This window comes from Bactrocera latifrons, unplaced genomic scaffold (assembly GCF_001853355.1).
Source record: "Bactrocera latifrons isolate USDA-ARS-PBARC rearing strain unplaced genomic scaffold, ASM185335v1 scaffold_51, whole genome shotgun sequence".
Classification (NCBI taxonomy): Eukaryota; Metazoa; Arthropoda; class Insecta; order Diptera; family Tephritidae; genus Bactrocera; species Bactrocera latifrons.
This window is the reverse complement of record NW_017537168.1, coordinates 1,541,296-1,555,368: the sequence shown is the minus strand read 5'-3', so window position 1 is coordinate 1,555,368 and position 14,073 is coordinate 1,541,296. Positions and strand designations below refer to the sequence as shown.

Genomic DNA, 14,073 nt, shown 5'->3' with positions numbered 1-14,073 from the left:
ATATACTACTCTATAGTGTTAGAGAATCTGGTGTAATGAAAGTGCTTGATTAAAATTATGTATTGAGCAATGTAAAATATTATGTTTTCTAGAGTTTGGATATAAAATTTAAATTAAATTAAATTAGAATATATGGAGTATTTACAAATAACAGCTGCTTTACAGCACTTTGGTTATTGAAAAGCAGCCAACTTCCATGTGCATTAAAAAGGCTTACACTGCGAAAACTCTTATTTAAAATATATTTCGAGATTGCAGACAATATGAAAAAAAAACACAAAAAATAGCTGAAATATTAACTTTTGGTAGATAATTCAGTAAAATTAACTTTAGAAGGTATATACTGGTCAAAAAATTAATTATTTTTTAGTCGAATTTGATTTATGACAATCCACACATATTATAAATAGTAGAATCATTACTTAAAAAAAATTTACTGCAATTTTGTGATTATAATATTTATTCTTGATTATTTAAAAATGCGTATATTTTATTTATGTTATTATGATAAACCATAAATACTTTTTATGAAAGAACATCTTAAATTCCTCTTTTTCATTGCAATCGTAAATCGAAGAATTCCTGTCGTGAATTCACCATGGCATGAATGCAATCGTATTTGTTCAAGCGATTTTGACATCAGTTGAGGAGTTTCATTTGTCAGAAAGAATTTTTCTTGTCATTTACGCTTTTAGGTGGTGAAGAAATCAATATGGTTAAACTCGTTTTAAGTGCAATTTAAGTGGATAATAAATGGGAATTTAACCAAATAAATAACAAAAAAAGCTACAACGATAATTGGTAATTGTGTGGCATATGAATTATATCGAAAATTAAGTTTCTGTGCAAAGAAAGATGCATTTTTAACATTATAAAGCGACCGAAAAGGAAAAGTGGAAAATTTTCAAGTTGGCTAGAGAAAGGGTAGATAACGCAAAAGGCGAAGGAAGAAACAGAGATACTGTAGATAACTACTTTGAAAAATGACTATCATTCGGAAAAGTTAAATATACAGCTCGTCATCTCATTCTAACTGATATGTTCAGGTATTGGATAGCATGTTATAGCTACGTTTGTTGCGCTTATTGGCGGTGGGCGGTTGTTGAATAGCAATGAAGCATTACATACTTTTCGCCGTATTCATGCATACATATTTTTTGTTTATGTGGCATACGTGGATTTTACATGGCATTTTATTTTAAAACGAATTCTACAGTTGGCTAAAGGAGTTGATTAATTGCAATTACGCGAGTTATTATTTTTGTGCGTTTCTATGTATATCGCAACTTAATTGCTTTTTGTTAAATTCAGCATCACTGCATACACTTAATTCGTTTGTACTAAATAGCAGTGGTGAATTTTACATCGTAGTTTTTTTTCTTCATGCCTTTTTGTTACTCGAAAACGTTTATTGTTTCAACTTGGCTGTGCAATATTAAAAACAAATATACAATATCTTCAAAACTGATATAATATCAATTATTTCTGATTAGGTCATTCTTACCAAAAAATTTAACTGTGAATTCACCTCTAATTTTTTATTTCGTTTCAATTCGCCGTTTTCGCTGTCAGTGGTGCGCTTTCTTTTGCTTGAATTTTCATTACTGTCAAATGAAAAAACAAAAAAACGACATCGGCGAGCAATAAACGAGTTCGAGTGCAAAGTTAATATCAGTGCCGTTAAATTCGTGTAATCTCTCTACAGTACCAATTTTTTTCTTTTGAATAAAGTAATATTGCGAATGAAACCAAGATTTAATGTGTTACTGTAAGATAAAAGTATTTTAAAGTAAAATTTCATTAACGTACAACCATAACTCTTTTTGTGCATTTGCTCACTGACATTTACTTTCTTTGAGAGGCGGTGACGTCCAGCAGTGAATCGGGTTAATTTAGCTATCTACCCACTTTCCGTACGGTCACGTAGTTTTTTTTAGAGCATCATAATTTTAATTTTATATATCTCGTGTAGATCTATTGAATTTATAATAATACTTTTTCTTTAAAATTTCAGTGTTTATGTGGACAAATGAAAAGTGAACAGGTCAAAAGTATTATAATATACGCCGAAGTGAATCCGAACATTGAAACCAATTTTAAAAAGTAAAGTTTATTCGATTTTTGTAAAGGAATGCAATTATTGAATTGCGGTGATTTCGTTTGCTTAGCTTTGCATTTTGTAGTGCCATTCATTTAATATTTCATTGTTTTTTTTCCATGTTATCTCCATTTGCTGCAATTTTAAATGCTAAAGGTTCACTGAGAAGAGATTAATAATTAATTAAAGTGAATAAGTGCTAAATAACCGCTGTCAAAACCAAATCAACAATTAATAGGAATAAAACGCAATCGATCGAACGAACGAAAAAAGAATTTGAAGATATTAAAATTAATTTAAATAGTACGCAAGGTGTCAACTATAACACATTGTGATCCTGAGGTCGTAAATCAATTCCAGCGCCGTTGCAGTGAAAGATAACTAGTGTGTTACTATTGTAGCTGCAAAAAATGACGCAAGTTTTGCCTATACGCTTCCAGGAGCATTTACAGGTGAGTCTTTGAATCATAGCAAGATTATTGTAAATTATTTTAAAATGCCTGAAAGAGTATGTGGTTTAAAAATATGCTGGGGTTTAGCTGATAGTAACCATCATCTACAATTTCTTTTATATTCTACAGTGTTACTATAAATGTAAACACCCACTTTTCTGATGTTCTTTTCAACGCACACATAAAATATTCTGCTTCATTATCAGCCTCCTGTGTTATAAAAAGCTCTACAGGAGAATGTTCATGTGTACATACATACACTTTCATTGAGTTTTGATAAGAGGACTGTTTTTTCACGATTTTCCTTCTACACCCACATAAATGCCTACATCAAATCACAGTTTCAATTTCCACATTTACTTTATACATACATACACATGGCTATATAAAGCAGAAAAAATAAATTTAAGCCTACTATCTAACTTGCACTGATTTCTGTATAAAAAAATGAAACTGAAATTGAAACGCATTGTAGTTTACAATGAATAAAAAAATGCTTTACCGAGTGTGTCGGTGACTGGTGCGACTGGCCGCCGGTTTGTTCTTTATACGTACATATGTKTGTACGCTCGGTTGCGCCATTCCGGCATATTGCTGCGCTCAGTAGAATCGCTGCTGCCATTCAATAAATTTATGCGCCATACAGAGTGTATGTGTGCATGCATGTTTTAGTGTTAGTACAGCAAAAATGTGACTCATCACTTGTCGTTTGGGGGTTAACGCAAATATAGGTTTCTTGACTAAATACTTGATTTATTTTGTTGCTTATTGGTTTATCACTTTAGGTTTTTATGTATGTTTTCGGCTTTGCATTAAAATAGATTTATTATTTAAAAAAATAAATTGAACTCAAAGCTGAGGGTCAAAATGTCATATCAAGTGAAATGTTTTCGCTAACTTCAATATGTTTTATATTATAAATTTTTTCCACATTAAGTATTTTACTCATATTTTCTTGTATTTTTAATTATCTAATCACTAATTTTATGTTTCCTACGATTTTTTTTTGTTTTTTTTTTTTTTTNTTTTTTTTTTTTTTTTTTTTTTTTTTCGCCGTTATAGAACTGACACCGATTCAGCACACGCTCTTGGCTAGTCATTTTAATTACATCAACATTTTTTTTAACTATTAGTACATCTTACCGTGTTTCTTTTGAACTTTCGTTTTGGCTTCAGCTTCTGAACCGGTTCATCACCTTTGTTTCAGTACAGCGCGCTAGTTGAGCGAGCTTACTCATACCTTTACGACTTTTCCACTTTCTTGTGGTATTTTGTGATTTATTTAAATTTATTCGCTTCTTATGGTGTATTATAGTAGAAAAATATACAAAATTACAATTACTCCATTGGGTCTACCCAATGCTGTCTTAGTTGATTCATAGTGGCCGTAATATGGGTACGTACATATATTGTTGACATAAATTTTTATTTATGAATTTGTATTCAGTTGCGCATACCAACTCAAGCTTTATTTAGGTTTTGACCAATTGGTGCCGGAGAAGCCTTTCGCTGACATAAAAATGATTTTCGTCTCTTGTGGTTAAGGCTTCTACATGTTGTTTCCACTGTATCATAATTAGATTATTAACTACGAAGCAGAACTGATCACAATTTTTATAACTACACCGGTATATGTTTATGTTTATGTACCTCTGACAATCCAATGATTTTCTTACGTGTCTCTTTATGCATTATGCTGATTTCGTACACTCGAGTTCATTAATCTTTGACATCTTTTATGTGAGAAGCGTGGCTCACGTTTTCGTGTCTTTTGCCGTGAGGATATAATTACGAATTAAAGTAGGTTCACATGCCGTTTCCCATTAAGTAAAAAATTCATGAATTATTGTTATTTGTATTTTTAATACTTGTTTTAATTTTATTCTAAAATTGTTGTAATAAATCGAGTATAATATATTACAATATGATAAAATTKGGTCATAAATTTACTACTGTTTTTAAAACTGTTTAAATTTTTGTATCTACCGTTACTTCGTTCAGTGACACTTGATCACCAGTTAATTGGAACTTATATACAAACATATGTACATATATTGTTCTACGTATAATCACTTAATAGTTGACCCACTGCTACTCAATGGCGCAACCGTGCATGCATATTATAGTAACGGAATCACACTTTTACGAAAATACAAATTTGTATGCCGTTATAAGCATTAGCTTTGTATATTCGTACATATCGACTATGTGCTCATTCGATTGCTTCACTGCACAATACTAAACTTTTATTACTCCAAAAAACATTATTATCATTCATATGTTGCTTTTGTTAACTCCCCTCATAAGCTCATACATAAATGCGTGATGGACTTATCTCACTTTTTTCAAGAAGCGAGTTTTCTTATATTGTGTTGCCATATGCTCTGAAGCATAATCGAAATTTTGGAGAAAAGTGGGGTATATATGTACATATATTTAAATACGTAAATATGTATTATGATTAAAAATATTCTCTATTTAAATTTATTATTAGACCTTTCCAAGTTTGAAACATTACAATGCTGTGATAAATTTGTAAAAAAAATTTAATTTTTAATTTTCTAATTTAATTATTAGCCAAAAATTTTTTTTTCTATATAAAGCCACAAAAAACACAAAACACCGTTTGCTCTATTGGGCCAAAGTAATTTACACTCTTTAGTCAAATGAGTTAAAACACACATAAATCATCACACTAAGCTTCTTAGTAGGTTCTTATAATTAGCGGGTAAATATTTAACACACATTTGAATATATAGCACGTGATAGATAAACAAAACAAGAATTAATGTACTGTTTTTTATAATCCTTAAATTATGCTTCAGTTAAGACAGCAATGTAAAATATATTTAAAAAAATGCTAAATATAAAATTTTTTTAACAAAATAAGTTTAGAAAACAGCAACTAACGGTAATTTCTGATTAATTGTAAATGTGTTATATAGCCTAAAAGTATGCTATAATAATCAATATTTTTGTAGAAAACAATTAAATGTATAGTACCTATGCGAGAATTTATGGCAATGAAATATAATAAATAATTATAAGTTTCAGCTAAAATTTAATAAAAATGGTTTGAACGTCTAAAATTATGTTTTAAATAAAATATAATCAATAATTATATGTTTAAAAATTATGTTTTAATAGTATGCTAAAGTTATTAACGCGTATCTAATTATAATAATATAATTTCAAATAATAAGTGTAAAAATTTGGAAAATTGTAACAAGAAACAACAAATTGTAACAAGAAAGCGACCTTTAACGCCTGAAAGTATGCTTTAAATGAGCCTTACGAAAAACGTTATGAGAATATTTGCATAACTCCTTTTACCTAAATGACCTTGGATGTATGTATACTACAAAATTAATTGATATTCCATACTTGCATGTTATGTATGTATGTTGTGCATTGTGGCCGGATTGGCGTTAATTTGGCTTATTTCGGTTTCTTGTTTTTAAGCTTTCTGCTTTGCAAATGCCACGAAATCAAACAAAGAAATGCGCAGCAGCATTTCCTATAAAGAAATCTACAATTGCGTCTCGATGTTTATAATCGCTTAAAATATTTTTGAGAGCTGATTTCTATCTCAGTGTTCGAGAGAGTATGAAGGAGAGCGATCGCATCTTATCGCCGTCAGCTGACGGAAGTTTTTGCCATTCAAAAACATAAAATTGAAAACATTTTTCATCTCATCGTGATCCCTCATCCGTCGGCCGGCATTACCGTCTTATTTTAGCTAATGCCATTGACATTCTATTGAGAGAATAGCAAAATGCATATTTTAAACAATATACTGAATGTTTTCTTGTTGCTCTTGCTGCTTTTATTGTCAGTTTATTGCATTGAAATAAAAATCTTACTCATATTGCGTTTCCTGCGCCGTCCAAGTGCTGTGTGGGTATGTGCGCTTTTCGCTTATCATTGGACATGCGCTGGGCATAAAGAGTTCAAAAATTTTGTTAATTTTTCTTACGACTTTGGCGCAGTTAGTATCAATTAAATCTGTATTTATTCTAGTATATTTTATATTTGCTTGAGATTTGTCTGCGAACTTATGTATGTACTTGTAGTTTGCATTGAAGGAGAAATTGGCGCCACATTTTTCTTCGGGCACATGCCGCTATTGGAGATTGAATTGGCATTGAGTGTAAACAAATGGTAACCTTGAACTAGACAAAATTTGTTTAAAAAAAAGAAATAATAATAAAAATAGAAAATTTTGGCGCTAAATGAAAATGATGATGATGTTTTATTTTGAAAACCTTTTTCTTTCTGTTTCAAAAATTTTTTGCTTTTATTTTTATAAATTTTTAGTTCAGTTTTTTATTTTATTTTTTCTCTTTGATTTATTTATTTTTTGAAATTTTAATTTTTTTTGTTAATAGCTTCTATGTAGTTTTTATCGTTGTTATTGTTGGAAAAGCATTCTACACTTTAAATCGGGTTTGAGAGATGGGCGGATATAAATGCGAATGATCCGAATGTCTTGTGATCGTATTTTCTTTTCTGTTGGCTATTTTATAGTTTTTTTGTACTTACATATTTAAAATTTCGCAAAAATAATTATTCCATTAATAATTGCCCTTAATTTTTATTTATTTACTTGCAGCTCACAAATGTCGGCATCAACATCAATTCGATTTCGTTCAGTACTCTCACCATGGAGTCGGACAAATTCATTTGCGTGCGTGAAAAGGTCAATGACACCGCACAAGTCGTCATTATCGACATGAACGATGTCAGCAACCCGACCCGGCGTCCCATCTCCGCCGACTCGGCCATTATGAATCCAGCCAGCAAAGTTATTGCGCTTAAGGGTAAGAACGACCTTGTCATTCTTTTTTAATATAAACACGCCGTTATATGTAATTGCAATTGCAGCTCAAAAGACCTTGCAAATCTTCAATATTGAAATGAAATCGAAAATGAAGGCGCACACTATGACCGAGGATGTAGTCTTCTGGAAATGGATTTCTTTGAACACGCTGGCCTTGGTCACCGAAACCTCTGTCTATCATTGGTCCATGGAAGGCGATTCCACCCCGCAAAAAATGTTTGATCGCCATTCATCGTTGAATGGTTGTCAAATTATCAACTATCGTTGCAATCCAACGCAACAGTGGTTGTTGTTGGTGGGCATATCGGCATTGCCAAATCGTGTGGCCGGTGCTATGCAGTTGTACTCGGTGGAGCGCAAGGTCTCACAGGCTATCGAAGGTAAGTGTGTGGTGTTGTAAATATTGTTTAAAAATCATAAAAATATATTCAATTTTTATTACTTTTACTTTTATACTTAATTTCATGTGCTTTTTAATGCAGGTCACGCTGCCTCTTTCGCCAGCTTCAAGATGGAGGGCAACAAGGAGGCATCGACACTGTTCTGTTTCGCTGTGAGGACTGCAAGCGGTGGCAAATTGCATATTATCGAAGTAGGTGCCCCGCCAGCAGGCAATCAACCCTTCCCCAAGAAGTCGGTGGACGTTTTTTTCCCACCGGAGGCGCAAAGCGATTTCCCCGTCGCCATGCAAGTTTCAGCCAAATATGATACCATTTATTTGATCACCAAATATGGCTATATCCATCTATATGACATGGAAACGGCTACGTGCATCTACATGAATCGTATCTCGGCCGATACGATCTTTGTGACGGCACCGCACGAGGCCAGTGGCGGCATCATCGGTGTTAATCGCAAGGGGCAAGTACTCTCCGTGACCGTCGATGAAGAGCAAATTATCCCATACATCAATACGGTATTGCAAAATCCCGATTTGGCTTTACGTATGGCCGTGCGCAATAATCTCTCTGGTGCTGAGGATCTCTTTGTGCGTAAATTCAATAAACTTTTCACAGCAGGTCAATACGCCGAAGCGGCTAAGGTAGCAGCGCTCGCACCAAAGGGAATCTTGCGTACACCACAAACAATACAACGCTTCCAGCAAGTGCAGTCGCCTGCTGGCTCAACGACGCCACCACTCTTACAATACTTTGGCATACTACTCGATCAGGGCAAACTGAACAAGTATGAGTCGTTGGAGTTATGCCGCCCAGTGTTGGTGCAGGGTAAGAAACAGTTATGTGAGAAGTGGTTGAAAGAGGAGAAACTCGAGTGCAGCGAAGAATTGGGTGATTTGGTGAAGACATCCGATTTGACATTGGCGCTATCAATTTACTTGCGTGCTAATGTACCCAATAAGGTTATACAGTGTTTCGCCGAGACGGGACAATTCCAAAAGATCGTATTGTACGCTAAAAAGGTCAACTATACCCCGGATTATATATTCCTGTTACGTTCGGTGATGCGCACCAATCCGGAACAAGGCGCCGGCTTCGCCTCGATGTTGGTAGCCGAAGAGGAAGAACCGCTGGCTGATATCAATCAGATTGTCGATATATTCATGGAGCATTCAATGGTGCAGCAATGTACTGCCTTCCTGCTGGACGCACTCAAGCATAATCGCCCCAATGAGGGTGCTTTGCAGACGCGTTTGTTGGAAATGAATTTGGTTTCGGCGCCACAAGTGGCTGATGCCATTCTCGGCAATGCCATGTTCACGCATTACGATCGTGCGCACATCGCACAGTTATGCGAGAAGGCCGGCTTGTTGCAACGCGCATTGGAACACTACACCGACTTGTATGACATTAAGCGCGCTGTGGTGCATACACATCTGTTGAATGCCGATTGGCTGGTCGGCTACTTTGGAACGCTGTCCGTGGAGGACTCGTTGGAGTGCTTGAAAGCCATGTTAACGGCGAATATACGTCAAAACTTGCAGATCTGCGTGCAAATTGCTACCAAATATCATGAGCAATTGACCACTAAAGCTTTGATTGATCTCTTCGAGAGTTTCAAGTCTTACGAGGGACTCTTCTACTTCCTCGGCTCGATCGTTAACTACTCGCAGGATCCCGAGGTGCATTTCAAGTATATACAGGCGGCTTGCAAAACCAATCAAATTAAGGAAGTTGAACGCATTTGTCGGGAATCAAACTGCTATAATGCAGAACGCGTTAAGAACTTCCTAAAGGAGGCCAAACTCACTGATCAGTTGCCGCTTATCATTGTTTGTGATCGTTTCGACTTTGTACATGATCTAGTACTCTACCTATACCGTAACAATCTACAGAAATATATTGAAATTTACGTGCAAAAAGTGAATCCATCACGTTTGCCTGTTGTCGTTGGTGGTCTCTTGGATGTTGATTGCTCTGAGGATATTATCAAAAATTTGATACTTGTCGTAAAGGGCCAGTTCTCGACCGATGAGCTAGTGGCTGAAGTGGAGAAGCGTAATCGTTTGAAATTACTATTGCCGTGGTTGGAATCGCGCGTGCATGACGGTTGTGTAGAACCCGCTACACACAATGCATTGGCCAAGATCTATATCGATTCGAATAATAATCCCGAACGTTTCCTCAAGGAGAATCAATATTACGATAGTCGGGTGGTCGGTCGTTATTGCGAGAAACGTGATCCCCATTTGGCATGTGTAGCTTATGAACGTGGTCAATGTGATCGCGAGCTGATTGCTGTTTGCAATGAGAATTCACTGTTTAAGAGCGAAGCGCGTTATTTGGTGCGTCGTCGCGATCCCGCCCTTTGGGTGGAAGTGTTGTCTGAGGCAAATCCCTACAAGCGCCAATTGATAGATCAGGTCGTGCAGACAGCGCTGTCTGAAACACAGGACCCAGACGATATCTCTGTGACGGTGAAGGCCTTCATGACCGCCGATCTGCCTAATGAGTTAATTGAATTGCTTGAAAAAATTATACTTGATTCGTCTGTGTTCTCCGACCATCGTAATTTGCAAAACTTGCTTATCTTGACCGCTATTAAAGCCGACCGCACACGCGTCATGGACTATATCAATCGTTTGGACAACTATGATGCGCCCGATATTGCGAATATCGCTATTTCGAATCAATTGTACGAAGAGGCATTCGCCATCTTCAAGAAATTCGATGTGAATACCTCCGCTATACAGGTGCTTATCGAGCAGGTGAATAATTTGGAGCGCGCTAATGAGTTCGCCGAGCGCTGCAACGAGCCGGCCGTTTGGTCACAGCTCGCTAAAGCACAATTGCAACAAGGACTCGTTAAGGAGGCCATTGATTCGTACATCAAAGCGGACGATCCAAGCGCATACATGGATGTGGTGGATGTCGCCTCAAAGGCTGACTCCTGGGATGATCTGGTGCGTTATCTACAGATGGCACGCAAGAAGGCGCGTGAATCATATATTGAAAGCGAGTTGATCTATGCCTATGCACGTACCGGCCGTCTCGCTGATTTGGAAGAATTCATTTCGGGTCCGAATCATGCCGACATACAGAAAATCGGCGATCGTTGCTTTAACGATGGCATGTACGATGCGGCCAAATTGTTGTACAACAATGTTAGCAACTTTGCACGTCTCGCCATTACATTGGTCTATTTGAAGGAGTTCCAGGGCGCGGTAGACTCTGCACGTAAAGCTAATTCGACACGCACCTGGAAGGAGGTGTGCTTCGCTTGTGTCGATGCCGAGGAATTCCGTCTAGCGCAAATGTGCGGTCTGCACATCGTCGTGCACGCCGATGAATTAGAAGATCTAATCAATTACTATCAAGATCGTGGCTACTTTGAGGAGCTCATTGCGTTGTTGGAGTCCGCTTTGGGACTGGAACGCGCACACATGGGCATGTTCACTGAACTGGCTATACTCTATTCGAAATTCAAGCCGTCTAAGATGCGTGAGCATCTCGAGCTGTTCTGGTCGCGTGTCAACATTCCAAAAGTGTTACGCGCTGCCGAATCGGCGCACCTTTGGTCCGAACTGGTATTCCTCTACGACAAGTATGAAGAGTACGATAATGCAGTGCTTGCCATGATGGCACATCCGACGGAGGCTTGGCGTGAGGGTCACTTCAAGGACATCATCACCAAAGTGGCCAACATCGAACTGTACTACAAAGCTATACAATTCTATTTGGATTACAAACCATTGTTATTAAACGACATGCTGTTGGTGTTGGCACCCCGTATGGATCATACACGAGCTGTTAGCTTCTTCTCGAAGACCGGTCATTTACAATTGGTGAAACCATATTTACGTTCAGTACAATCGCTCAACAACAAGGCGATCAACGAGGCGCTCAACGGGCTACTCATCGACGAGGAGGACTATCAGGGTCTACGTAATTCTATTGATGGATTTGATAACTTCGACACAATCGCATTGGCACAAAAGCTGGAGAAGCACGAATTGACCGAATTTAGACGTATTGCTGCCTATCTGTACAAAGGTAAGTAAGGCAACATAAAAGTGGTTAAAAATAAATAGCTTCGCTTAACGATGCGGGATGCGATGGTTTGGGGTTTTCTATCAACATGCCCCTAAAAACACTGTTCAAATTGTATGAGACTAAAATACATCTCTTTAATAATATTATAGGCAACAACCGTTGGAAGCAGAGCGTCGAATTGTGCAAAAAGGACAAACTCTACAAGGATGCAATGGAGTATGCGGCTGAATCTGGCAAACAGGAAATTGCCGAAGAGCTTTTGGGTTGGTTCCTGGAACGCAATGCCCATGATTGTTTTGCTGCCTGTCTATTCCAAGTGAGTGTGCAGTGACCTGATATAGCGTATATATAATTGAAAATGAAAGACAGAGAGATAAGAGCCTCCAGTAGCAATCGGGAGACATAAAATAGAGTTAGACACGAAGTAAGCTTTAAAGATAAAGTTAAATAAAGAGAGACAACTAAATAGGCAGATGTAATATGTATATAAAGAAAATATCAAGTTATAAATAAGCTGAAGGACGCATATCCTTCAATATGGTAAAAAAAGGAGCGGCAGAGACGAAAAGTCTCAAGTCGAATTACTTGGGCGAAGACAAAGTTTCGCAAAATTTAAAAGGAGTTCCGAAAGATAAAAAATACAGCGGTAGGGGAGAGAGAGCGTAATGAGGAAAATTTGACATAAAGTCACCACCATATCAATATAGTTCGAAAAAGTTAGGGATTAAAACGAGATATTTTGAGAAAGAAAGAAAAAACATAATTAAAAGGAATAAAGCCATATTTGAATAAAATTTGACTTCAAAAAGTAATTTTTTTTTACATTTTTTCTAGTGTTACGATTTGCTGCGGCCTGATGTTATACTGGAGTTGGCATGGAAACACAATATCATGGACTTCGCCATGCCCTATTTGATACAAGTAAATTTTTTTATAATTTTTTTTTTATCATATTAATATTAATTTTCCCTTTAAAGGTAATACGCGAATACACCACCAAAGTGGATAAACTGGAGCAAAACGAAGCGCAACGCGAAAAGGAGGATGAAACCGTCGAACACAAGAATATCATCACAATGGAACCACAACTGATGATAACCGCTGGACCGGCAATGGGTATACCACCACAATATGCGCAAAATTATGCGGCGGCGCCTGGCTATGCGCCAAACATGGCTTATCCTGGCTATGGAATGTAGGCAACAACTACAAATACAACACCACCACAACAACCACTACTACTGAAAATTGAACGAAATTCAACAAAAAATAAAACTAGCAAAAAATCAAGAACACAATCCGTAATGTTGCAAAAATTTTAAACATATAAACACGCACCGAAACACGAGTAAAATTGCAATTCGAAAACGAAAATTTAAATGTGAAATCAAAATTTCTGCATGTAAATGTAGTTGTAGTTACATCATCAAACGCTATAGCAGGGAAATACAACCGAAAACATTGCATTACATACATATATAGATACAAAGCGAAAAAAATAAAAACAAAAGCATTAGGAGTGTGTGTGTTCGACATAGATTTTGCATATATAAAACTATATACAATTATACATAAATGTATTACAAGTATATATATAATAATTATTATTACACATATACATTACCATTATTACGATTACCAATTAAAATTATAATTACAAGTTGTTTGTTTAATTAATTATTTCGTGCTTTGTTGTCTCTTCTTTGCATATATACATATATATAATTGAAATATTGTGTTTTTTTGTATTTATATTTGATGTATTTCAACTTTTTTTCATTAATGTCTGTTATAACTCCTCAATTGCTTGACTTGTTATGTTTCGAAGCTGAAAACACAAAAAAAAAAAAAAAAAATTCGTAAAGAAAAACCGTATTACAAAGCACGTGTAGTGTTGAACAAATGATGAAGAGAACCAACAAGAACACCAACAAATAACGTAAATGAAATGAAAAATTTATGCTAATTTTTTTGTCTTTATTATAAGTGAGAATAAAAACTTTTTAGTTAATAAATATCTATTAAAAAAATCAAGAAACATTTTTATTTAAATAAAATTTTTTTGTAAGAGGAAGAATAATATCCATAATATGTATATACATATCTTCGATAATTAATTAAACCTTTTTTCAAAAAACTATTAAATTTATTTTCCAATAATTAATAACACCGTTTTTCGAAAAATCAAAAAATTTATTTTCGAAATTTAACTAAGCCTTTCCTGGAATTTTT

General features: G+C 35.7%; 1 protein-coding gene across 2 annotated transcripts; it reads left to right on the top strand.

The window, feature by feature from the left end:
• The first annotated feature begins 649 nt into the window (after window positions 1-649).
• LOC108973957 (clathrin heavy chain) lies at window positions 650-13,346 on the top strand. 2 transcript variants are annotated; one of them, XM_018941508.1, is made up of 9 exons: window positions 650-801; window positions 2,015-2,103; window positions 2,255-2,550; window positions 7,163-7,370; window positions 7,435-7,770; window positions 7,873-11,841; window positions 11,991-12,157; window positions 12,676-12,762; window positions 12,819-13,346. In XM_018941508.1, exons 3-9 carry the CDS (start codon window positions 2,509-2,511, stop codon window positions 13,038-13,040), a joined length of 5,031 nt encoding a protein of 1,676 aa, XP_018797053.1. In that variant the 5' UTR covers window positions 650-801; window positions 2,015-2,103; window positions 2,255-2,508; the 3' UTR covers window positions 13,041-13,346. The 2 variants fall into 2 exon arrangements, with proteins under 2 accessions (XP_018797053.1, XP_018797054.1); XM_018941509.1 differs by lacking the exon at window positions 2,015-2,103.
• The last annotated feature ends 727 nt before the right edge of the window (window positions 13,347-14,073 follow it).

Excerpts from the sequence above, each read along its gene's own strand:
- LOC108973957 (XM_018941509.1), top strand. The coding sequence starts at position 2,509 with ATGACGCAAGTTTTGCCTATACGCTTCCAGGAGCATTTACAG. Across the intron at positions 7,371-7,434 it reads CAAAGTTATTGCGCTTAAGG|CTCAAAAGACCTTGCAAATC; the intron begins GTAAGAACGACC and ends TTGCAATTGCAG. Across the intron at positions 12,158-12,675 it reads TTGCTGCCTGTCTATTCCAA|TGTTACGATTTGCTGCGGCC; the intron begins GTGAGTGTGCAG and ends CATTTTTTCTAG.